Consider the following 24,003-nt stretch of genomic DNA (forward strand, 5'->3'; position numbering starts at 1 on the left):
AAATGGAATTTCTAGAGATTAAGAACTCAATAGAAGAAATTAAGAATGAAATAACCAGCTTAGGTAGTAGAGTTGACCAGATGGAGGAAAGAATCAGTGACATCGAAGCTAGAAACCTGGAAATGACACAGATGGAAGAAGAAAGAGACTTGAGACTTAAAAGAAATGAAAGAACTCTACAAGAACTTTCTGACTCTATCAGAAAGAGCAATATAAGAATAATGGGCGTACCAGAAGGAGAAGAAAAAGAGAAGAGAACAGAGAATATATTCAAACAAATTGTTGATGAGAAATTTCCAAAATTGTGGACAGAACTGGATCCTCGAATCCAAGAAGCAAATAGAACACCTAATTACCTCAATCCCAACAGGCCTTCTCCAAGGCACATTGTATTGAAGCTGTCTAAAATCAACTACAAAGAAAGAATCCTCAAGGCAGCCAGGGAAAAGAAGACGGTAACCCACAAAGGAAAGCCCATTAGATTATCATCAGATTTTTCAGCAGAAACTCTACAAGCCAGGAGGGAGTGGAACCAAATATTCAAACTATTGAAAGAGAGAAATTATGAGCCAAGAATAATATATCCAGCAAAGATATACTTTAGATATGAAAGAGGAATAAAGACCTTTACAGACATACAGAAGCTGAGGGAATTTTCTAATACATGACCTGCACTACAAGAAATACTAAAGGAGGCTATTCGACCACCATCAACAAGGACAATTTGTGGCAACATAAAAAGGGCCTTAACCGGAATATGGGAATGGAGAAAGTAAGCGTGCTGAAGAAAATGGAATACTCTAAATATCACACATTCTTTTACATAAACTTAAGGGTAACCACTAAAAAAAATCCAGAACTAAAATATATACTGTAATAAAAGAAGAAACAGAGGGAAACATCATAGAATACCACCACACAGAAATAATAGACAACAACAAAAAGACAAAAAAACAATGGAGACATAACCTTACAGAAAACTAAAGATAGAATGACAGGAAATCCTCACGTATCAATAATCACCCTAAATGTAAATGGACCAAACTCACCAATAAAAAGGCACAGAGTAGCAGATGGGATCAGAAAACTTAATCGAACCATATGCTGTCTCCAAGAGACACATCTCAGCTACAAGGACAAGCATAGACTCAAAGTGAAAGGGTGGAAATTGACACTCCAACTAAATGGTACCCCGAGAAAATCAGGTGCAGCCATAATGATATCAGATGAAACAGACGTCAGGGTGAAAAAGATAACAAGAGACAAAGATGTACATTTCATAATGGTAATGGGGACTATACAACAAGAACACATAACAGTCATCAATATTTATGCCCCCAATCAGGGAGCACCAAAATATACCAAGCAACTACTAACAGAACTAAAGGGAGAAATTGACCAAAACACAATTATACTAGGGGGCTTAAATACATCATTGTCAGCTATGGATAGATCATCCAAACAGAAAATAAATAACGAAATAGCAGCCCTAAATGACACGTTAGATGAAATGAACATCATTGACATATATAGAGCACTTCATCCTAAAACATCAGACTATACATTCTTTTCTAGTGTACATGGAACATTCTCAAGGATAGACCATATATTGGGACACAAAATCAGCCTCAGCAAATTTAAGAAGATTGAAATCATACCAAGCATATTCTCTGATCACAAGGCTTTGAAATTGGATATCAACTGCAAAAAGAAAGCAGGAAAAAACACAAATACATGGTGATTAAACAACATACTTTTAAAGAACGACTGGGTCGAAGAAGAAATTAGAGGAGAGATCAAAAGATACATAGAAACAAATGACAATGAAAATACATCCTACCAAAATTTAACCACATAAATATGAACAGACAATTTTTGACAAAGAAGCTAAAAACATACAATGGAGGAAAGACAGCCTCTTCAATAAATGGTGTTGGGAGAATTGGATAGCCACGTGCAAAAGAATGAAACTGGACTGCTATCTGTCACCATGTACCAAAATTATTCAAAATGGATCAAAGACTTAAGCATAAGACCTGACACAATAAACTACATAGAAGAAAACATAGGTACTAAACTTACGGACCTTGGGTTCAAAGAGCATTTTATGAATTTGACTCCAAAGGCCATGGAAGTAAAAGCTAAAATAAACGAATGGGACTATATGAAACTTAAAAGCTTCTGCACAGCAAAAGAAACCTTAGACAAAATAAAGAGGCAACCATCTGAATGGGAGAAAGTTTTTGCAAACAGTTCCTCCGATAAGGGGCTAATATCCAAAATATACAAGGAACTCATGAAACTCAACAACAAAAAAACAAGCAACCCAATTGAAAAATGGACAGAGGACCTGAAGAGACATTTCTCCAAAGAGGACATACAAATGGCAAATAGACATATGAAAAAATGCTCAACATCACTAATCATCAGAGAAATGCAACTAAAAACCACAATGACATATCACCTCACCCCAGTCAGAATGGCTGTCATCAACAAGACAAATAGTAACACGAGCTCTTAACAACAAGGTTGCCTGTTCAATTCCCGCATGGGATGGTGGGCTGTGCCCCCTGCAACTAAAGACTGAAAATGGCGACTCAACTTGGAGCTGAGGCTGGAGAGGTTGTGGAGAAAAAGGAACCCTCATACACTGTTGGTGGGAATGCAGACTGGTGCAGCCACTATGGAAGGCAGTGTGGAGGTTCCTCAAAAAATTACGAATAGAATTACCATATGACCCAACAGTCCCTCTCCTGGGTATCTACCCCAAAAATATGAAAACATTTATCCATAATGACACGTGTGCTCCAATGTTCATTGCAGCTTTGTTTATGGTGGCCAAGACATGGAAACAACCAAAATGTCCTTCGATAGATGAATGGATATAGAAGTTGTGGTATATATACATAATGGAATACTATTTGGTGGTAAGAAAAGATGAAATAGGACCATTTGTGACACATGGATGGATCTTGAGATAATAATGCTAAGAGAAATAAGTCAGACAGAAAAAGCAGAGAACCATATGATTTCACTGATATGTGGTATATAAACCAAAAACAACAAAAGAACAAGACAAACAAATGAGAAACAAAAACTCATAGACACAGACAATAGTTTAGTGGTTACCAGAGGGTAAGGGGGGGTGGAGTGGGAGGTGGAAGATGAGGGGAAAGGGGATCAAATATATGGTGATGGAAGGAGAACTGATTCTGGATGGTGAGCACACAATGGGATTTATAGATGATGTAATACAGAATTGTACACCTGAAATCTATGTAATTTTAGTAACAATTGTCAACCCAATAAATTAAAAAAAAATAAAAACAAGTTATGAGGCTTTGTATAGCATAGAGAATATAGTCAATAATATTCTTATAGTATGGTACGGTGTCAGATGATTGCTGGGCTTATCATTGTGATCACTTCTTTAGGTATATAAATGTTGAATAACCATATGTACACCTGAACGTAATATAACATTGTATGCTAACTATATTTTAATAAAAGTATTTTAAAATTTAAAACAAAACAAAACAAAAAAAACGTTAATGACAAAATCTAGGTGGTAGGAGGACAGGAGTTCACTAAAATTGTGTCAACTTTGTTGTTTGAGAATTTTCCTTATAAAATGTGGGCGGAAATTCCAGGTATTTATGTAGTCAATTTCTCTCAAGTCTTGGAAGTAAGACAGTCCATATCTAATATAAATGATTCCGTAGAATAAAAAAAGTGTGAAAGATATTCCACTCACATAGTAAGAGTACTATACCCCAAATAATGAAATTGGACAAAAACAAAAAAAAGAAGAATAGTTAACTACTATCGTTATGACATTTAATAGACAGGGAAACTGGCGGCTAAAGAGTTAAATAACCAGGCCAAAGTAATTGAACTAGAAAATAGTAATAATCAAGCCCTGGAACTCCTTGCTACAGAACCACGATTTTTTTTTACTTTCCTAATCTTAAATTAGACAGTAATACTCTGGCAAATAACCTTAGTGCAAAGGCATTTTGAGAATATTTTGATACTATTATACAAAAATCTTCCCATTGTACTCTTTTAATAAGTCTATCTTCACCTTACTTCATGTTGCCCAGACTTTCACAGCTCCTCTCAAACATTCAAAACAAATCGATGAGACCTTCCAAATCAACTGATCAACGAGCTTTACATGTCAAAGATCTTTGTGTACTCATATTTATCCAAAGAGTAAAAATGTGGACTAAATGTCTTTCCCAGAAGACCCTTGTTGATTTTGACTTTTTTCCCCCTAAGCGTGACAGGAATATTTATTACAGTGAGGCATTTTCATGAAGAACTCCTAGAACCCATCACGAGATCTTATGTTAAAACAATGCATTGTACATTGCATTGCATCAGTCCACAACTAGTTCTAATCTCTGAAAGAGGGCAAATAGCTGATTTTCCAACTCTTCCTAGAATTCTTGTACATCCTTGTATAGGAATTTAGAACAACATTTGAGAGAGGGGGCACTCCTAAATCATCATTTGTTTTATATCTATCTATATCTATCTATCTATCTATATAAATAAATATATATATAAAATATATTAAAAAATATATTTTAATATAAAAATATATTTTATATTATATATTTTATATATATTAAATATATACATATTTATATATTATATTTATATAATATATATTTTAATATAAAATATATATATTTTTATATTACATATATAAAAATATATATATTTTATATATATTTATATAAATATATATATTTTTTTTCCCCTAAGAGAATAAAAAGTGTGCTTAGAAACCGTCAACAAGAAATTTTTGGAAAATGTCTCAATTCACAAGCTGACATTTCTTCAGGGAGATGTTAGAAGACATGCTGGTGATGATCGCTTGATAATTCACATACTGTTGCTTTGCCTCCTAGGAGGCACTAAATCAGACTCTAATAAAAATGAACAATGTGAAAATTCCTCAAGAACATGCAATTATGGTGTGATGCATCTTTCAATTCGTACACTGACATTGTGAGTGTTTTAAAAAGGTACTTTGAAAACAGATGGACTGTGAAGAATAAAAAATAAGAAGAGAAAATTGAGGCTCCACATTAGCCGTGCGTGTGCCTAGTATTGCATCCATCTCTTCAGCTCACCAAAGTTCAAGTGTAGCCACAAAGTGATATCTCTACCTCGAAGAGCTTATCTGCAGAAAAGAGAATCTTCCATCCCAAATTCCATATTACACTATTTTTTTTACTATAATTTACTGTTTGTAGTGAGAAGCCTTAGAATGACGTACGGAACAAATATTTACAGCTACTCCCACAAAACTCTCATCACCTCAATGATGGAAAAACATAACAAACACTGAAGAGGCACTCAAGGTATGCCTGGCCTCTTTGTGTGACCAGAGACACTTAGAATTCCACTAGACCCCAGACTTCAAAGGATCCAACTCAGTGCAAAGAAAAATTTGTTTTCTTTTTAATGCTGAATAATAGTCCATGGTGTGTATGTGTATATTCACACTATTGCTTCATTATTCACACTATTCAACACTATTCAACATCACACTATTCAACATCTGGGTTGTTTCCAAGTTTTGACTTTTACTAATAAGCTGCTATAAATAGTTGTAGGTAGATTTTTTGAATAAACATACATTTTCATTTCTCTGGGATAAATGCCCAGGGTTGCAATTGCGGGGTCATACAGTCATATGGCAGTTGCATGTTCAGGTTTTTGTCAAGAAACTGGCAATCTGTTTTCCATACTGGCTCTACCACTTACACTCCCACCTGCATTTGCTGTTCTCACTATTCTTTACAGTAGACTTTCTGACAGGTGTGTAGTAATATCTCATTGTGGCTTGAATTTGCATTTACCTAATGGATAACGATGCTCAACATCTTTTCATGTGTTTATTTAACATCTGCATATGCTCCTCTGTAAAATGTATTTTCATATCTTTTGCCCATTTTATAATCAGATTGTTTGTTTACTGAGTTTTAAGAGTTCCTTATATATAATCAATATTAATCCCTGTGGTTTGCAAACATTTTCTCACATTCTGTAGTCTGCTTTTCCATCCTCTTAATGGGATCTTTTGCTGAGCCAAAGTTTTAAAATTTGGTGTCCAGTCTATTAACTTTTGCTTTTATGAGCTAGTCTTTCGCTGTGAAGTCTAAGAAGTCTGCCAAGCCCTAGATCCTGAAGATTTTCTTCTAAAGTTTCTCAAAACATTTTATGTTTTACATTTAATCACTTAAGTCTACAATCCATTTTGAGTTAATTTTTGTACAAGGTATGAGACTTAAGTCAAACTTTTTGTTGTTATTTTGTCTAGCACCATTTGTTGAAAAGCGCTTTTCCCTCCATTGTGTTTTTGACCTTTGCCAAAAATCAGTTAGGCATATTTGTGTGGGTCCATTTCTGGATTCTCTATTCTGTGTCATTTATATATGTCTACACCTCTGCTAATACTAAACAAACTTGATTACTGTATCAAATAAGTCTTGAGTAGACTATCTAGGCTGGTTCTGTCTTGACACTCAAAAATTTAAAGTCTGTTTTAAACTTCCTTAAATACTTGTATTGGATATGTAGAATCACCTAAGTTCTGATTCAATATCCATAATGTTTGGACTTTCCACGTAAGCTTTACCAGCAGACACACCAAGGATTACTAGTTAAAAATCCTCTTTCTTGCAAACTAGCTTTATATTTTGTAAAGTATTTGACTAATATTGGATTTTCAAAGGCAAGTGCTTTACGGAATTGTGTATAGTTTTGTTTCTTTGGTTACCTTGTTTAGTCAAGTGACTATATGAAGATAAAGAAAATAGATGCAGGAAAAGGGATGTAAATAGTGGCCAGAATGGGACTTGTGTCTCCAAGGGAAGATTTGGATTCTTTATACCCTTCATAGTTCTGGCTTTAAGAAAGACTAGGAAGTAAATACGCGTAACGAGAGTGTTCAGGAATATATTAACTATAAATCTGGCTTTTGCCCAAAGTATACATTATCTAGCATATGAAATCTCATATATAGTCCTGACTACAATTGCAGCAATGAGAGAATATCAAATTCCAGTTCCAATGATGGATTCTGGCCCTATTCAAATTCTGAGGAGGAGCCATGGGTAGGTTCTATATGGTGGAGGGAAAAGACATTCCAGAGGAAGCTACCAGATTCCCTGGGGACAGGACTTTTCACTCCCAATGGACCCCAGTTCTGGCCAAAAGCAATTCCTTTTTCAGCTGAGATGCAGATTAAACGTTTATGGAGAGGAATGTCAAGGACTGGTCCAAAATGACCTCCCAGACCCTGAGGAATGACCTGTAATTATTTATTATTCATTCAATATGAATAATAAATAGATGAACCACCCTCAAGAAGTATGAGAGAGGAAGGATACTGGAAACTAGTCTGGAAGCCCAATATCTACAGACAAAAAATTGTTTGAGGAATTGGAGTCTTCAAACTGGAAACAGACTTCATGGCATTCATGTTTAGATGGGTCAAACATGCTGCCCTTAGAACGTCTCTTCTCTTTTGTCCTAAGCTTTTCCCACCAAAATTCTCCCCCATTCTCTTTAAGGATAACGATGTTTGATGAAAATCACTGCATGAAATATAGGGTCATTTTCAAGCGTTATTTGAAAACGTATTCTGAGGCCCTAGAAGATGGAGTAGAGGTGGAAAGCTATCTATTTGTAATTTCTTCATGTAGGAGAACAGTAAGAAACCACTATTCTTAGAGACTAACAAACACAGTCTCTGACTCTTCTGAAAAGTCCAAGCATCTCTTAAAAAAAATAATGTGTCAAAAAATAAAGGTACGCTAAATTTAAAAAGACAGAATGCAGCAATTAGAATAAATAAGGAAGAAAAATAATGGAAACATTGGCTCTTACGTGAACGCAAGTGCACATTAATTTTCTCTGAATGGAGGAGAGGCTCCATGACATTTCAGATATTTTGGTGATCTTTAGTGCGTACTTTTTACAGAACAGTACTACAAAGACATAGAGTCTGACTCAGCGGTGGCTTCTGCTGTGGACTTGCCGCTGAAGGGAGGTCAGGGGGTAGGCTCAGCTCAGCAGGCATACAGAGCTAGAGCTGCCCATGTTCATCAACAATCCTGCAGAAAGTGCTCCAGGGAACCCAGGCAACGTGGGGGTCAGGCTTGAACTACCTAAACAACCCTGAAGGGAAAACTAATGATGAGGATAATTTAATGGGATGAGAGGCTTGCTCGATACCAAACATGCCACAGTATTCCAATAAGATATTGAACTTGGTTTTTTTAGTATTGTATACAGTGTCTACACTTTCCTGGGTTTTCTTTGTGTGCCAAATTCTGTAAATGGAGATTCATTTTTTCAAATGCACACTTTGTTCCCTGTTTTACCTCAGTGTTCTGTCTCAACCACGGAGTAATTGGGAAAAACATTAAATGATTCTTTGGAAATCTCTGCTGAGGTGTTACGACTCAGAGTGACTTTTCTAACTTAAACAAAATTCATTAATTGAAAGCTTCAAAGAGATTCTGGCTAAGAGCCTTCTGAAGAAGCAATCTGGTCAAGCCTAGTGATTGTGTGGGGGCCATTCCTTCCATGTAGGGTACTAAGGAATAATAATAGCAACAGTGGTCAGAACACTCTTTGATACTGAGCTTTTCCTATGGCCAGTCTGTGCTCTAAGTGCTGTATGTGTATAACTCATTTAATCCTCATAGCCCTATGAAGTTATTCTTCTCCCATTAGTGTCCCATTTTTAGATGAGAAAACTGCATATAGAGGTCAAAAAACACAGAGGATAAGGTGGCAAGTGGTGGGGCAAGGATTCAGTCCCAGGAGTCAGACTCCAGATCCTACGCTCATAAGCACTCCATAGAGAAGACAGTGAATGGTTTTGGTCTCCACGTGAGCAAAGCTGATTTGTTCTGTTCTGTGGCTATACATTACATCCATTATTTTTGCCATGAACTAATTAATATATCGACTCTCCTCCCAGGACTGTAAGATGAGCTGCAGCCTCCCTCTCTCTTGCACTTAACATGCAGCCCTGCAGAACAGTAGGCCAAGGAGAGTCCAGGTACAGATGGGGCGAGATATACTCTCCCCCCAGGACTCCTAGGTCCCCAGGAGTCTTCTATTAATCTTCTTTCTCTTGAGTGTTCTACTACTTCACTATCATGTAGACAAGTGTAGATTTATTTTTCTATTTTTAAATCCTGCTTTGGATTCATTATGCTTCCTGAAAAAAATCTTGATTTCTTTAACTAGCGTTAGAAAATTGTCAGCCATGTTATCTTCAATGATACTGTGTCTCCCTCATTCTTTTTATTACCTACGCTTGGAATTCTGTGAAACATTGTTAATAGTTATTATTCCAGCTTGTATTTTTCTTAATTTCCCTTTTTGAGTCCCATTTCTTTGTCTATCTCTGTGCTTCATTCTGATTAATTTTTTTGGAATGCGTCTTCAAGTTCACACACTTTCTTTTCTGGTCTGTATGGTGTGCTATTGAACCTACTCATTAAGTTTTTAATTTAAATCACTGTATTTTTTCATATATAAAATTTCTATTTGACACCCTTTCACATCTATCTGGTCACTTTTCACAGTCTCTAGTTCCTTATTATACTTGTTTTCTATTGTTACCATAACAAATGACCATGAATTTGGTACCATAAAACACTATCCATTATCTTAATGTCCTGTACTCCACAACAAGTCTCACAGGACTAAAACCAAGGTGTCTGCAGGGCTGGTGGGAGGCCCTTTTTTTTAAGAATAGGCTTACTGTGTTGTTGGCAGAAGTCAGTTTCATGTGACTGTAGGACTGACGTCTCCTTCCTTGCCGGGTCATTCTCAGCTCCGAGCAGCTGCCTGCATTCTCTGGCTTTGACTCTTCCATCTTGAAAGCCAGGCCCAGTGAGTCCAGTTCTCCTCATGCTTCACATCTTTCTGACTCCACACTCTGTCGCATGTCACCCACTGGCCTCTTCTGCTTTCCTCTTCTGCTTTTAAGAGCTCATGTAATCACACTGGGCCCATCTGGATAATTCAGGATAATCTCCCTGTTTTAAAGATCTGCAAAATCCCTTCACAGCAGTACCTAGATTAGTATTTCATTGAATAACCAGGAAACAAAAATCTTACGGGGACATTTTTAGAGTTCTGCCTACCACACTTAATATATTTCCAATACCCTCTTTGATATTTTCAAACATTCTGCTTCCTCATTTTACATTCTGTATTTGATAATTAGAATATCTACTGTTTTGTATGTTGGATTCTGTTTCTTTTGTTTATGTTGGCTCTTGCACAATATGCTGTATGTCTTGGCAGATTTGCAAGTTTTGATTATAAACGCAGAAATTCTTTGAGCCTCAGGTTGAAGAAAGTATTCCTGCCTTTGCCAGGTACTTGGGAATCCTACCAATCCAGGATTGTTCTAAAATAAAGTTGTAGATTAAGGTTGCCCCCCACACACTGATATTGTAACTTTAGCCCCTACCCTGCGTGGTTATGAATTTACCAGGGAGATTTTACTCTTCCACCCAGTGCAGAGGCTAAAACATTAAAGTTCCCTTGATGTTTCCCTTTATAGGATAGGTTTGCTTTTATTCCTAGCTAACATTTTTCACTGGGAATATAGTCCTTTGAGATTCGAACTCTATATAATTTTCTATGTAACCCCTAACTTGCTGGAGTCCTAGATTTGTCTCCCATCTCTTTGTTCCCTGTGTACCTATTAAAATAAAATTTCAAATTCTCTTGGGATTAGCGGTTGCCACCTTCAATCCCTGCTTAAGTCTCTGCTTCATCATCTTTCTCTTTTGAGGACTTTCACTATTTTCTTGCTGAAATGATAATGTATGTTATACAATATTTTTTATTATTCTGCCTCAAGAAGATCTTCTCCTTCTATCCCCAGTATCTATATCTCTATACTGTCATTAAGAAAAGCCCCTTTATTTCTTTTTTAAAACCCCACATCCTTTTCTTCCTAAACAAATGAAGATTCCCATATTTAGAAAAAACCTTTTAGTTTCTACTTCAGTTATATGCTTTTTTTTTACTGTTTACTCCTGGACTAGTCTGATCTAGCCTCCACGATGGGGACCTTTGTTTCTGATATTTGCATTCCCAAAACTTAGTAAATTTTTACTTTGACTAGGGTGCTTTGTTTGGGAATAACATGGTTAACACTGCTCTGGAATAACAATTTTAACTATTTTCCTTTTTATGTTATATTACAGTAATAAAATCGTTCCCGTTTGTTTGGAATTATTCTTTCACTGCTAATAAAACCCTCCCCTCCTAAATATAAAAATATTTAATTCGATAAAATCCACACAAAGAGTATAGTCATTCATTAACTAAACAAAAAACACTCTGGAATGTGTCATCATAAAGCTTCTTATCAAATATTTAGCTATGGTACAGATATAAAAATATATCTAATAATCTTTTATGTATAATAATATGTAGTACATGTGCTAAGACACAATTAATGTACCATGATATTGCTTTATCAATTTTTGCTAATAGGTTTAATTAGTAATATTGGTGAAAAGTGTACTTCCCTACGTCCCAGGCTAAAAAGGAGAGAACAAAGCCTTAGATACCAATTAAGGTGAAAACAGTGCACTCATTTAAAAGGGAGGAAGTCTGAATTCTAGAGATGCTGACAGGTACAGGGGCAGTGGGGTGAGTGAAGGGTAGACAAATGCCAGTGAAGTCTTTCAAGTACTTGCATAAACAGAAAGTAAATAGGCACTTAGTGAAATTGTTACTATTATCTAGACAAGATCTTATCCTAAATAAAATACTGGGATTTAAAGTGACAAAGATTTCTAGTTAACCTTAAGTAAGGATCAAGATAATAACAAAAACATTATCTACCAGAGAATGGGAAGACAAAGATTTGTTTGATCATCCGTGAAGACTGCCTTTTGAAACTTTCAAAGATAATATGCAACCCTCAAAGGAACAGAACTTCAGAACTTGATGTAAATGGGGCAAACGTGAAATGGGTGAGTTAAGTCATTTTTGATATATCATCCAAACATAAAGATGTAGCCAGAGAACTGTATGTCTCACTTAAACAAATTTTGGCTAAGTATTATATTTCCTGTACTCAGCTGGCAGCCGTGGGAAGTAATTCATTAAAATGATCCAAGCTGAAATGTTTATATCATTTTCTTGAGAACAAAACTTACTCATTATGATTTGAAAAGTCATTTATTTTTTCATAATGAAAATGTATTCATCATGTAATATAATTCAGCAGTGATAAATTGAATGACTAGAAAAAAATAGAAATGTAATAAATAAATGTGCAACATACAACAGGGAAGGGAACAGGTAAACAGTGAACATAGAAGATATACACAAAGAAGCAATATTATATATCTTATATATATATATATAAATTTGTTTAAATGAACAAATTTCTCCTTGAAAGAAATGATTAATTTTGCATTGACGAATTAATAAACAGACAAATAATGAACATGGGCAATCTATCATATGTTATAATTTCTTAAAGAAATGTATTCCTTTGAAAAAAAATATTTACTATACTTAATTTTCAAGAAAACTTTATAAATAATGTCATTTACAAAAATACCAAATCAAATCTGATGACTTTTATGAAAATTAAAAATAGCAAAGGTGGTTTTTAATCTTGTCTTTCATTTTATTTTTAACATGAGAATTGCTGTGTTTTAACTTTTCTGTCTTTTCCTAACTGTACACATTTTTTGTTTGTTTGTTTTTGATTGTCATTTTTTCCCCTTTATTCTAATTTTGGAATGCTAATAGAATCTATTCTCTCACATCCTGAGTGGGAGGAGGCTATTCTTTTACTACTTTTGTTTGAATGTTCAGTTCTTTTTTTCTTTTCGGTTTGCTCATAAATAATTTATTACTCTCTTTGTAAATAGTTTCAATTTTTCATTCTTTATTTTCCCTCTGGTATTACATTTCAGGGCTGATATAATGGAGTTATGTGACATTTTTCTATGTCTGTATATACAGTGATAACTCATTTAAATTTCTGAATCTCCTCTTTTTACATATGACATTGCATATTTCTAAAATAAGACAAACACAAGCAAAACTGTTATACATCTACATAAATGTTAATAGTTTTACAGTTTAGCTTTCTTTTCTAAGTATGGTGTGGTAATGGTGCAAATCATAGCAAGCCTTAGTCATAGCTCTATGAAATATATTTCTCAGTGCACTGAAAGCATAAAAGTGTGAATTATATTACTCTAACCAGAGGGTCAAGTAGAAATTAGTCCTTATCCATGAGTTGTCTGTTGTTTACTGGATTCACATGCATTTAAACTTTGATTTTGCACCACCCGATGACCACAGCTTTTGTTTTTCAGAAAATTCCCCTGAACAACACTACAGAAATGATTTATCCAAGTACCTAATTAACTTGTATATTTTATTTTTTATTTATAGCTTCATGGGAAGTTTCTCAGATAATAAATTGACATTGGAAATGTTACACTGAATCCAGACTCTAAGATGAAGCAAATGACCTAATCTCTTTGAAGGTCAAGTTATAAATTATTCTTTTGATGAAGCAGCATGCATACGGTCCATGAGCAAAATCACAACCATGGACTTCTCGATGAAGGCACTGAGTTGCTCTTTGGTTGTATCTCAAAGGAAATGTGGACTCTGAGTTATGACAGCAGGTTTTCGGTGTTCACTGGAACTGTAGCAGCTACACCAATGTGTCATCAGTTTTTCAGAGCTAAATTTTGCAGTGAATTCTTAATGGACCCTAACATGCACCACAGGATGGTCATAACATTCAGGCTTGTCATGGCATGGTCCCATTGCTAATTGCAGGAGCCCAAGAAGGGTAAGTATTGAGGTCAAACATGGGCACCATCCAGGTGAACACGCCAAGCATCACCACAGCGACACCCACGATATTAATGCCAAGTCCAGCTTTAACCTTGAACAGGAAAGAGCAAGTCAGTCTCCTGAAAAGCAAACCTATGGGAGAATTAGAACACTTGCAGAAGGCATATGTCAGATGTACATGCCTCCTAAATGATTACTATCAATTGTTGACTTCATAAAACAAGGAGTTCATCCATTCATGTCAAAAGAGAATCTGTCCCCGACTAAATGCCATTTAGTTGGAGAGCCTCAGGTTCCTCTTAGGAATATACTGGAGTCATTCTGATTAGGGAAAAATCCCTTTGAAAATCCGTCGTTTCATGTTAAATCAAAATTTGAATTTTGTGGTTTTTGTACTTCAGTGCATACGGTTCGGGTCACTGGACCCTTCGTAGTCAATATTATTAATAGTTTACCTTTCAGCATTCTCTTATTGAGATTTAATAATGCGACTTCTATTCACCTTTCTTAGAGTTCCCATTTTTTCCAGCTCTGATGATTATCACTCTGGCATTCACTAAAACAATCTCAATGTTGTTTTCTAATCATTAAAACAGAGGTTGGCAAATGACTGCCCATGAACTGTTTTTGTAAATCAAGTGTTATGGGCCCACAATCATGCTCATTTGTTGATATATTGTTGTTGGCTGCTTTTGTGATACAATGGCAGAACCAAGGAGTTGTGACAGACCATATGGCCCAGAGAGCCTCAAATATTTACTACCTGGCTCTTAACACAGGAAGTTGCTTATCTTTGCATTCTCTGTAGTAAAACATGGAGCCCCAAAGGAAAAAGAGGATACCTAGCAGTGATTATTGTAGAGATCCCCTTTCTGTCCCTGCAAGCCACTCATTTTTTTCCAGAAACTTAATTTTATTTTTCTAATTCACATACATAGGACATTGCTTATATTATATTATGCACATTTTTTTTACCCAAACGATATCACACAACTTCTGCATAAAGGCATTTCTAGAAGTTTTAAGTTACAGAGATTTAGGGATAGCAATCTATGTGGAAAGGGGGCTGGGACTGACCTTGGAACTGCATTTGCATAGCAAGCTCATGGAATTCACTTTGACATTCTTGTTTGGTTTGGTTTAGAAGTTGGCAATCAAAATTGGGGGGTGGGTGGGGACCATAATATTCTCAAGCTAGTTCCTGATTATTGCTACTTTCATATTTGACAAAAATGAGCACTTTTTGTCACTTTAATTTTCTATTATTACTTGCTTGTACTTTCATTTCAGGTGCCACTACTATGTTTCTGCAAAAATAAGACCTAGCCGGACAATCAGCTTTAAAGCCTCTTTTAGAGCAAAAATTAATATAAGACCTGGTGTATTGTATTTGTATTGTATTGTATTGTACTATATTATATTATACCCGGTATTATAGTAAAATAAGACTGGATCTTATATTAATTTTTACTCCAAAAGACGCATTAGAGCTGATGCGTCTGGCTAGGGCTTATTTTCGAGGAAATACGGTATTAGAATCAGAACAAGAAAGATGACGTTTCATCAGTCAGACAGTGAGCCCCATGCCTTATTCAGAGCGAATGTCAGTTGCATAAATATTGGTGATAGCCAACCACAGTGATGGATTGCTAAGTTTCATTAACCCTAGTTCTTCCTTTTGCCCACTTCCAGTTAGATCCTGATCTTGACATGTAAGTTTAAGCCACTGTGTTGAGCATATTCTATGTTCTTCTCCTTCCAGGGCATTACTAATACATTCAATACTCTGTAGTCATGACTGTACACTGTAATGAAATGTTCCCTTCTGGTTATCACTCTTAAAAACAATTCTAGGACCAGTCATGCACTCACATTTGAAAGCAGAACTCAAGCCACATTTTCCTGGTAGCGTGTAAAAGGAGAGATAACCTAAGATATCACCCCAAAACTGCTATTGGACCTAATGGCACTCTTTCAGCTTACTCACCATGTCCATAACGCTTAGATGGCCATATGAAAAAACAACAGCATTAGATGGATTTGCTACTGGTAGGAGGAATGCAAATGAAGTACATAGAGTAGACGGTATCAAAATATAAAGAGGATTCACATGAATGGCTTCAGCCTGTTGGAAAAGATAAAATGGAGTCTCAGCAAATATTTGAGGTAGGTACCAAGCATCAACATGAAAAAAATTATTATAATAAACTTTCCCAGAAGCAGGTTAAACCTAAAGACATAGAATTACACACACACACAAATGCAGTTATAACCTGAAGAATATTTTTCAGAAAATGTTTCTTCCATTTGTTTATGTGTTTATTGATGCCCATTTAAGCATTATAGCTCAGTTTATTTAGAAAATAAAGTATCATTTATCCCTAAATAAAAACAGCAACCATTCATTATTTATCTAGTGCTAGGTGCTAGGTATTTATGTATAATACATATAAAGTTTATGTATATTATATAATGTATAAAATAATAAAATACATAAAACTCAATTTTCACAATGACCTTATGAGATGGCTACTATAGCCCTAAATAACAGATGAAGAAACTGAGGCCCAGTAAGACGAAAGTAACTTGTTCAAATACACAGCTGGCAAGCAGTAGAGCTTAGGTAGGGTTTCAGGTCCCCCTGGCTCCAAAGCTTCTAATTAACTTTACTGCCTCGGTTATGTATATAATTTAACATTTGCTTAGGGATCATCACAGAAGAAGAGTTACTTACAATTCTTAATTTACAACATAATTTTCTAACTGCTCCATGTTAAAAAATAAAACAACAGAAAAATACAAAATACTATTTTGCCAATTTAAACTCCCTACATTTCTTTTCTAATTTGAAGCCGTAGCTCAAGAATACCAACATGTGCCCCTTGAGTTGGTAGCAGAACAATTCCCGAAGGGCAATCCTTCTTAATTTAAAGTGCTTTCCTTTCACCAAGCCCATCTGTCTCAATAAGAAAAAAACATTTACTTAAAGCTATTTCTTGTAATTGCTAGCTAGGTGGGGAGAAGAAGAGAAAACAATCTTTCCCTCTCTCTCCTTGCAATTCTGCTTTTTACTTATTTTTCAAAACTTTTCCCTGGGCAGTAGAGAACTGTGTCTAAGACATTTAAGCTTGAAGGCTGAAGGTAAGCCCCTCGCTTTTCATTTACTTGAAGATCACTTATATGAAGCACTTCTCCGAAATTCAGAAATAATCTTCCAGGGAGAAGTGTCAGAGTTACATACTAAATACTAGTATCTAAATACTGACAACTTAAATACTAAAGTTGTCAGGAAACACTGAAACCCAAAGTCTTATCGTTGGAAAGGATTTAAGCAGATCCTCCCATTTATCTGCAAATGAAAATCTGGGCTAAGAGAAGGTAAGTGGTTAAAATTGTGCTGCTTGAACATGGAAGAAGAGATTTCTCCTGAGTTGAGGTCTCCTAAAAAGTACTAATGCTAATAAAGACCACTCTGTAAGTTACTTATGGGAGGACCATTTAGGCCAAAAAAACATTCCACACCAATATGAGAACAAGCAAAGTAGAATACTGCTCTTTTGATGAAGAGTATAAATGGGATAAATGAGATACTCACCAATGGAGATAATATTGGGAGAAGGAGAGTAATGGTAGCTGGATTGCTGGCTACCTCTGTTAAAGATGTGACGAGCAAAGAAGATATCAAAATTATTATCCATACTGGTAACGAACCTAGAGGAGATAATTTATTTCCTATCCATTTAGATAGTCCTGACTCCTAAAAAAAGCAAATTTGCAATATTTGTTATTCATTAGTAATTCATTTTAACAGACACAATTTAAAATTTAAAAACACATTACGCGCCCTAAGAACTCAGTTTCTGAGATACAATTGTGATCCCTTATATTTTTCTGTGGTTTGGTAGATCTAGATGGCTTTGACCCTGAGCTCTCAATTATTCTTATTTTAACACTAGTAACATGCTTTAGGAAGTTTGAATTTTCTCCCACATTTTTTCAATTAAGTTTTAATTTTATCTAAATACCGTCTATGTGGATATTTTAATGAGTGGAGTCGTACTATAGGGCTTTAAGAGCAGCCCTCTGCTCTACCTCTCTGTACTCCTAAATTGTGTTCCCCAGAGGCAACAACTTTCAATCCACACTAGTTATTTACAGCTATGTTTAGATATTTACAGCTATTTTTCAAAATCACATTTTTTCCTAATTTTCAAATTAAGACATCATTTACTGACGTCCTAATATGTTATATGAGGATTCAGCTTTCTTACACCATCCACCATACATACATTTCCTGTCCTCCATTCCCTTATACTCATATATCAATACTTTTGATGAAATCAGTATTTAAAGTATACCATTATGATTATATCAATATTGCTCATATCCAACTCAATGTACTGATTATATTTGCTTTTTTTGTAAGTACCTATCACTAATTCTTCGGCATATCCTCCAGAGAAACTGGAAAACTCCCCATAAATAGACAAACATATCAGGTCATTGTGCATTTTCATTTTCCCTCACAGAGATATCCGTTCTGGAGTATTCTCTTCTTCTGCTCCATCTGGACTAGTCGCCCTTTATATCTACTCTATTGCTGTTCTGAGACCTCCTTTCACTAGTGTACTATAAATTCCACCCACCTCCCTTTTGTGAGTGAATGCTTTCTTGTTAACTCCTTCGTGCTGGCAGAGCATATTCTTCTCTATAGCTTTCTGAAAATTGCTACATGGGAAGTACAATTTTTTGGTTTGTTTTTTGTTTTTGTTTTTTAGTTTCTGCATGTCTGAAAACCTCCGTATTTTCTTTTCACCATTTTGATAGTTTATCTTTTGTAAAATTCTAAACTTGGAATAATTATCACTCAGCCATTGCTCCATTTCCTGTGGCTTCCAGTTGGGTTCTTTAGAAGACTGATGACATTCTGATCTTTGATTCATTGTACATAGTACAACAGAAATCAGCTGTACTCAAATTAATAGGTATGTTACCCTATTCCCCTGCTCCAAATGAAAGGGAAAATCCTCCATTTATGTGATTTCAGGGAGCTACTGCATGTATGAATCTTCAGGCCCATGACAAACCAGGATGGGCATGTTTTAGCAAAGCACTAATTAAAAGCAGTATATTCTTAGATCAAAAGTTGATAAAACATCCCTAGATATGGATAACAGATATTATGTATATTTCTAGTTTTGACTTATATTTTTGTTTTTTAATTTTGACTTTTAGATGAAAATAAACTGCCTATCATCTAAGTCATATTGGAACAAATTCATTCTAGAACAGAGCTACTATACTTCAAGAATGGATTTTATCTATGTCTCAGTAGATGCAGCTGGAAAAGTTTATACCACATATTGCCCCACTCTCTGGAAGCCATTGGGATAATATTATCACACCTTGGGTTCCAAAATTCTACATGAAGTGCTTTGGCACTGGGCACTCTCAGTGGCTCTCTCAGTCCAGAATCTCAAAGTTCTGGGAAATTTCTTGTATTACTTTGTGAAAATGTCCTTGTATTTTTTTTTTCCCTTCTCCTTTTCCCCCCTCTCTTTCTAAAACTCCTATTAGTTGTCAGTTGATATTTTGGATTGATATCTAGTTTTCTTATCTCTTTTTTACATTACCTTCTCTTTATCTTTTTGTTCTATTTTCTGGGATAAGTTCAAACTTTATCTTTTAACTTTGCTGCTGAATTTAAAAATTTTTGTTACAATATTTCTTATCTTTAGTGGCTGTTATTTTCTGTTTATTCCTTTTCTTTTAAAGTAACATTCTGTTTTTGTTTCTAAACATGGATTTCATGTTTCTAAAAATCTCTTTGAGACATCAATTTCAGACAAATTTTTGAAGTTTTACTTTGCTTCATATATTTTTCTTGTTGTTTTTTTGTGTGTGTGTGTGCATTCCTTTCTTTTTATTCTTTGTTACTGGTTATTGTATCAGAGGCTTTCCCAACCAACTGATGACCCTGGCTGTCTATTCATGTTTAAAATGGAGGCAATAAAATGATGATTGGAGATTATTTGTGCTTTGGTAAAGATTGTTGAGAGGAAGACATTACTGGAGGTGACTGTACTGCGTATCTCAACTGATTCAGTTTTGTTATAGAGTAAATCCAAATTTTCTACCAGGGAGGAGAGAGAAGGGTTGCCTGTCTACTTAGAACTAGAGAGAGTTTCTGGGAGGCTTACAGCTCCTTATACACTTTTTAAACCATCCTCCACACTCAGTACTGAGTTTTACCCTAGCTTTCTGTTAGTTTGCTGAAATTTCGGTTTGTTTTTTATTGGCTCATCCTTTTGCAGACTCATCTTCCTCTACTTTTTTCTACTGTACAAAGTCAGTTATATTCTTTTTCTATCTTTTAAATTTCATTAAGAGCTCTTATATGTATTGTTCCTGACATAAATGCTTTATCTTTATGGATTGACACTTTTTTTTGTTCCATTATTGCCATTTTAGTGGAGAACTGAGGAAAATGGTGTTAAATTTTCCACGTTTAATCTAGGAGAAAAACTTTGAGGAGTGTGTGTAAAAGGGAGAGGATGAGTTATTCACTGAAGAATTTGAACATGACTACCAGGTCATGAGAGTTTAACCATGTTAAAACATATAAAGGGGCATTTAAGAGAGAAGGAATTTCAATGAGGTGAATGCTTTTGTAGCTGCTATCTCATGGTTCCCAATTAGAAGGGTTATTCTATTTCTGGGCATTTGCTAAACTAATCACAATTTGGAACAAAATTTTTAAAAATTAACTGTCTCCAAATCTTTGTAAAACCAGTTTCTAGAAGCATATTTGTCCATAGCCATATTTTTGAAGCTCATATCTTCAGTCTAACCACAAGGGGTAGAAGTATTCTGGATATCCCATAGAAATCTGACTCTATGAAGTACTAGGATTTTCATAGCAAATTAGACCTACTTTCATGGTTTCCCTAATTCTTCCAGTGAGAGAGACTACTGCATTACACTAAGTTCCCACTTTTTCATTTCCTCAAACTTTACTATTCTAGGGTCTGGCCAATGCTTTTAAAACCACTTTGAGTGTCTGGTTCCAATCCAGACAGATATTCTGGGAAGGAGTGATAAACAAAATTCACATCAATGCCAGAACTGCTGATTCTGATTTCCTCGCAATTCAAATAAGCAGATAAAGGAATGGAAGTTATTTATTCTAAGAAACCAGATATTATTATTGCTGAACTAAAAGAAAAGTGTATTTGTCTTATATTTCTATCATTTACATTTGAGCAATCTATAAGGCAAGCCAAATCTAGACTGAAAATGACTTTGTAAGTGGCACTCAGAATTGCACCTATTACTAAATCTCATTGCTGAAAGTTAAGTATATTTGGATACCATGGAAAAAATTCACAATAAAGTCTGAAGCAAAAGCCAGTCTCCCTATAGGTTATTAAGAAGAAAATATAATACATTTCTGGTCAAGATGGCAGAGTAGGAAAATTCTGTGCTTACCTCCTCTCATCATCACATTAAAATTACAACTAAACTACAGAACAATAATCATCAAGAATTGCCTGAAGTCTAGCTGAACTAAAGCCCTACCACTAAAGACACTAAGAAGCCACTGCAAGACTGGCAAGAGGGGTGAAGAGGCAGAAATGGCTGGTCCCACACCCATGTGTGACCACAAAAAACTGGGAGGGATATCTCTGTGGTAGGGCTCCTCTTCTGAAGGAGTGAGCGGTCCCAGCCCCACATCAGGCTCCACAGGCTAGGGTTTCAGTGATGGAGAGGGAAGTCCCCATAACTTCTGGTTGTAAAAACCAGTGGATATAGTGGCTCAGTGAGATGGAGGGTGGCTGGAGTCCTAGGTGCTCCTCTTAAGTGGCCTGCACATAGACTAACTCGCTGAGAGACTCACTTGCTTTGAGCTCTGTGCTGGGGCAGAAGCTTGAAAGGCACATATGGGGAGGAACTGAGTTGTCTGGCTTTAGAGCAAAGGCTAGAGGGGCAGCTTTCTCCCCTCTAGCTGCCATATCTGAGTCTCCATCAACATCTTTAACACCCTTTGCTCACCCCACCCTGGACATTCTGAGACCCCACCCCACCCAACCCAACTTTTGGGCCCACTCAAGCTGCTTACAGTGGCTTTTCCATACAAATGGCTTGCCTTGGCTCATGCTGCACTTTCCTAAACTCTCTCAAAGGTTCATAAAACCCAAACAAGCAGCATCTGGCTTTAGCAGGTCCTGTACTTCTGATTGAGCAACTCTAAGCCTGGCACTAGTAATAGCTGGCCTTGGTTCATGGCTTGGCCTCTCCAGGCACCTCTAACCACAGTATGGGAAGTGGCTATCTGTGGATGCCAGGTGGCCTCAGGTAGGGCATAGGCTGTGGCAAAACTTGACCTGCAGTGGGACCCACTCAGAAGGCCCCAGGGCTGACATGCCCAGTGACAAGCTTCAGACCAAAACGGAGCATCACTTGGCCACCTCCAAAGATGACACACCCAAAGGGAAAACTGGGCAGGCACCAGAGCCCTGCTAAAGCAAATCCTGCTCCATAGGGTCAGTCCCTACCCCATAGCTCCTCCACTGTACACACAGCCAGTCCTCACAACTAATCAACCTGAGGATCAATCCCTTTCATTGACATGCAGACAACAATCAAGGCTAAAGTAAAACAGGAGGGCACACACAACCAACAAAAGGGACACACCTGGAGTGCCTGGCTCAAGTGACCAGGAAGACTGTGCCACTGAGCCCCACAGCACACCGACTACATAAGGCCACTCTTCTAAGACCGGAAGGCATAGCAGCTCTACCTAATACATAAAAACAAACACAGGGAGGCAGCCAAAATGGGGAGACAAAGAAACATGTCCCAAATAGAAGAACAGAGCAAAGCACCAGAAAAAGAACTAAACAAAATGGAAAAAAGCAATCTACCAAACTCAGAGTTCAAAACAGTGGTTATAAGAATGCTCAGTGATCTCAGGGAAAACTTCAACAGACAGCTAGGAAACATAAAAATGAAGACAGAAAACAGAAAAAATAAGCAGCTGGAAATACAGAATGTGATAACTGAAATGAAGAATACATTAGAGGGATACATTAGTAGATTAGAGGAAGCATAGGATCAAATCAGTGATTTAGAAGATAAGGTAGCAGAAAACACCCAAATAGAACAGCAAAAAGAAAAAAGTAATCTAAATAAATGGGGACAGTTTAAGGGGCCTCTGGGACAAGATCAAGCATACCAACATTTGCATCATAGAGGTACTAGAAGGAGAAGAGATAGAGCAAGGAAATGAAAACTTATTTGAAGAAATAATGACAAAAAAGTTCCCTAACCTGGAAAAGGAAATAGACATCCATGCCAAGGAAACACAGAAAGTCCCCAACAAGATGAACCCAAAGAGGCCCACACCAAGACACATGAGAATATAAGTGCTGAAAGGTAAAGACAAAGAAAGGATCTTAAAAGCAGCAAAAGAAAAAGCAGTCAGTTACCTGCAAGGGAGCTCCCATAAGACTGATTTCTCAACAGAAACTTTGCAGGCCAGAGAGGATTGACATGAAATATTCAGTGATGAAAAAGCAAGGGTCTACAACCAAGATTACTCTACCCAGCAAAGCTATCATTTAGAAATAAAGGACAGATAAAGAGCTTCTCAGACAAGAAAAAGCTCAAGAAGTTCATCACCACCAAACAGTATTCCGAGGAATTTTAGTGGACTTCTTTAAGAGAAAAAAATAAAATAAAAGATAAAAATTATGAATAATAAAATGGCAATAACTACTTATCAACAATTACTTTAAATGTAAATGGATTAAATGTTCCAATCAAAAGACATAGGGTAGCTGAATGGATAAGAAAACAAGACCCCTACTTAGGCTGCCTACAAGAGACTCACTTCAGATAGAAAGACACACATAGCCTGAAAGTAAAGAGGTAGAAAAAGAGATTTTATTAAAATGGGAACAAACAAAAATCTGGGGTAGCAATATCTATACCAGAGAAAATACACTTTTAAACAAAGGCTATAACATGAGACAAGGAAGGAACTAATAACTTCAATTCTGACTATTTATTCAGAGAAATCCAAAATGCTACTTCAGGGGGACG

The 24,003-nt window shown here is 36.1% G+C and overlaps 1 protein-coding gene across 4 annotated transcripts in view; it reads right to left on the reverse strand.

The window, feature by feature from the left end:
* Window positions 1-12,714: 12,714 nt before the first annotated feature.
* The window catches only part of SLC13A1 (solute carrier family 13 member 1), a 144,632-nt gene continuing 133,343 nt past the window's right edge, over window positions 12,715-24,003 (reverse strand). For all 4 annotated transcript variants that reach the window (XM_081038569.1, XM_081038571.1, XM_081038572.1 and 1 more), the window contains 3 exons: window positions 17,495-17,656; window positions 15,887-16,024; window positions 12,715-13,990 (listed from right to left, as the gene is read on the reverse strand). In XM_081038569.1, the coding sequence (XP_080894695.1) occupies window positions 13,853-13,990; window positions 15,887-16,024; window positions 17,495-17,656 (438 nt within the window). In that variant the 3' untranslated portion in view covers window positions 12,715-13,852. The remainder of the gene's footprint in view (window positions 13,991-15,886; window positions 16,025-17,494; window positions 17,657-24,003) is intronic.

The sequence above is a fragment of the Rhinolophus hipposideros genome, assembly GCF_964194185.1.
Source record: "Rhinolophus hipposideros genome assembly, chromosome: 25".
NCBI classification, from domain to species: Eukaryota; Metazoa; Chordata; class Mammalia; order Chiroptera; family Rhinolophidae; genus Rhinolophus; species Rhinolophus hipposideros.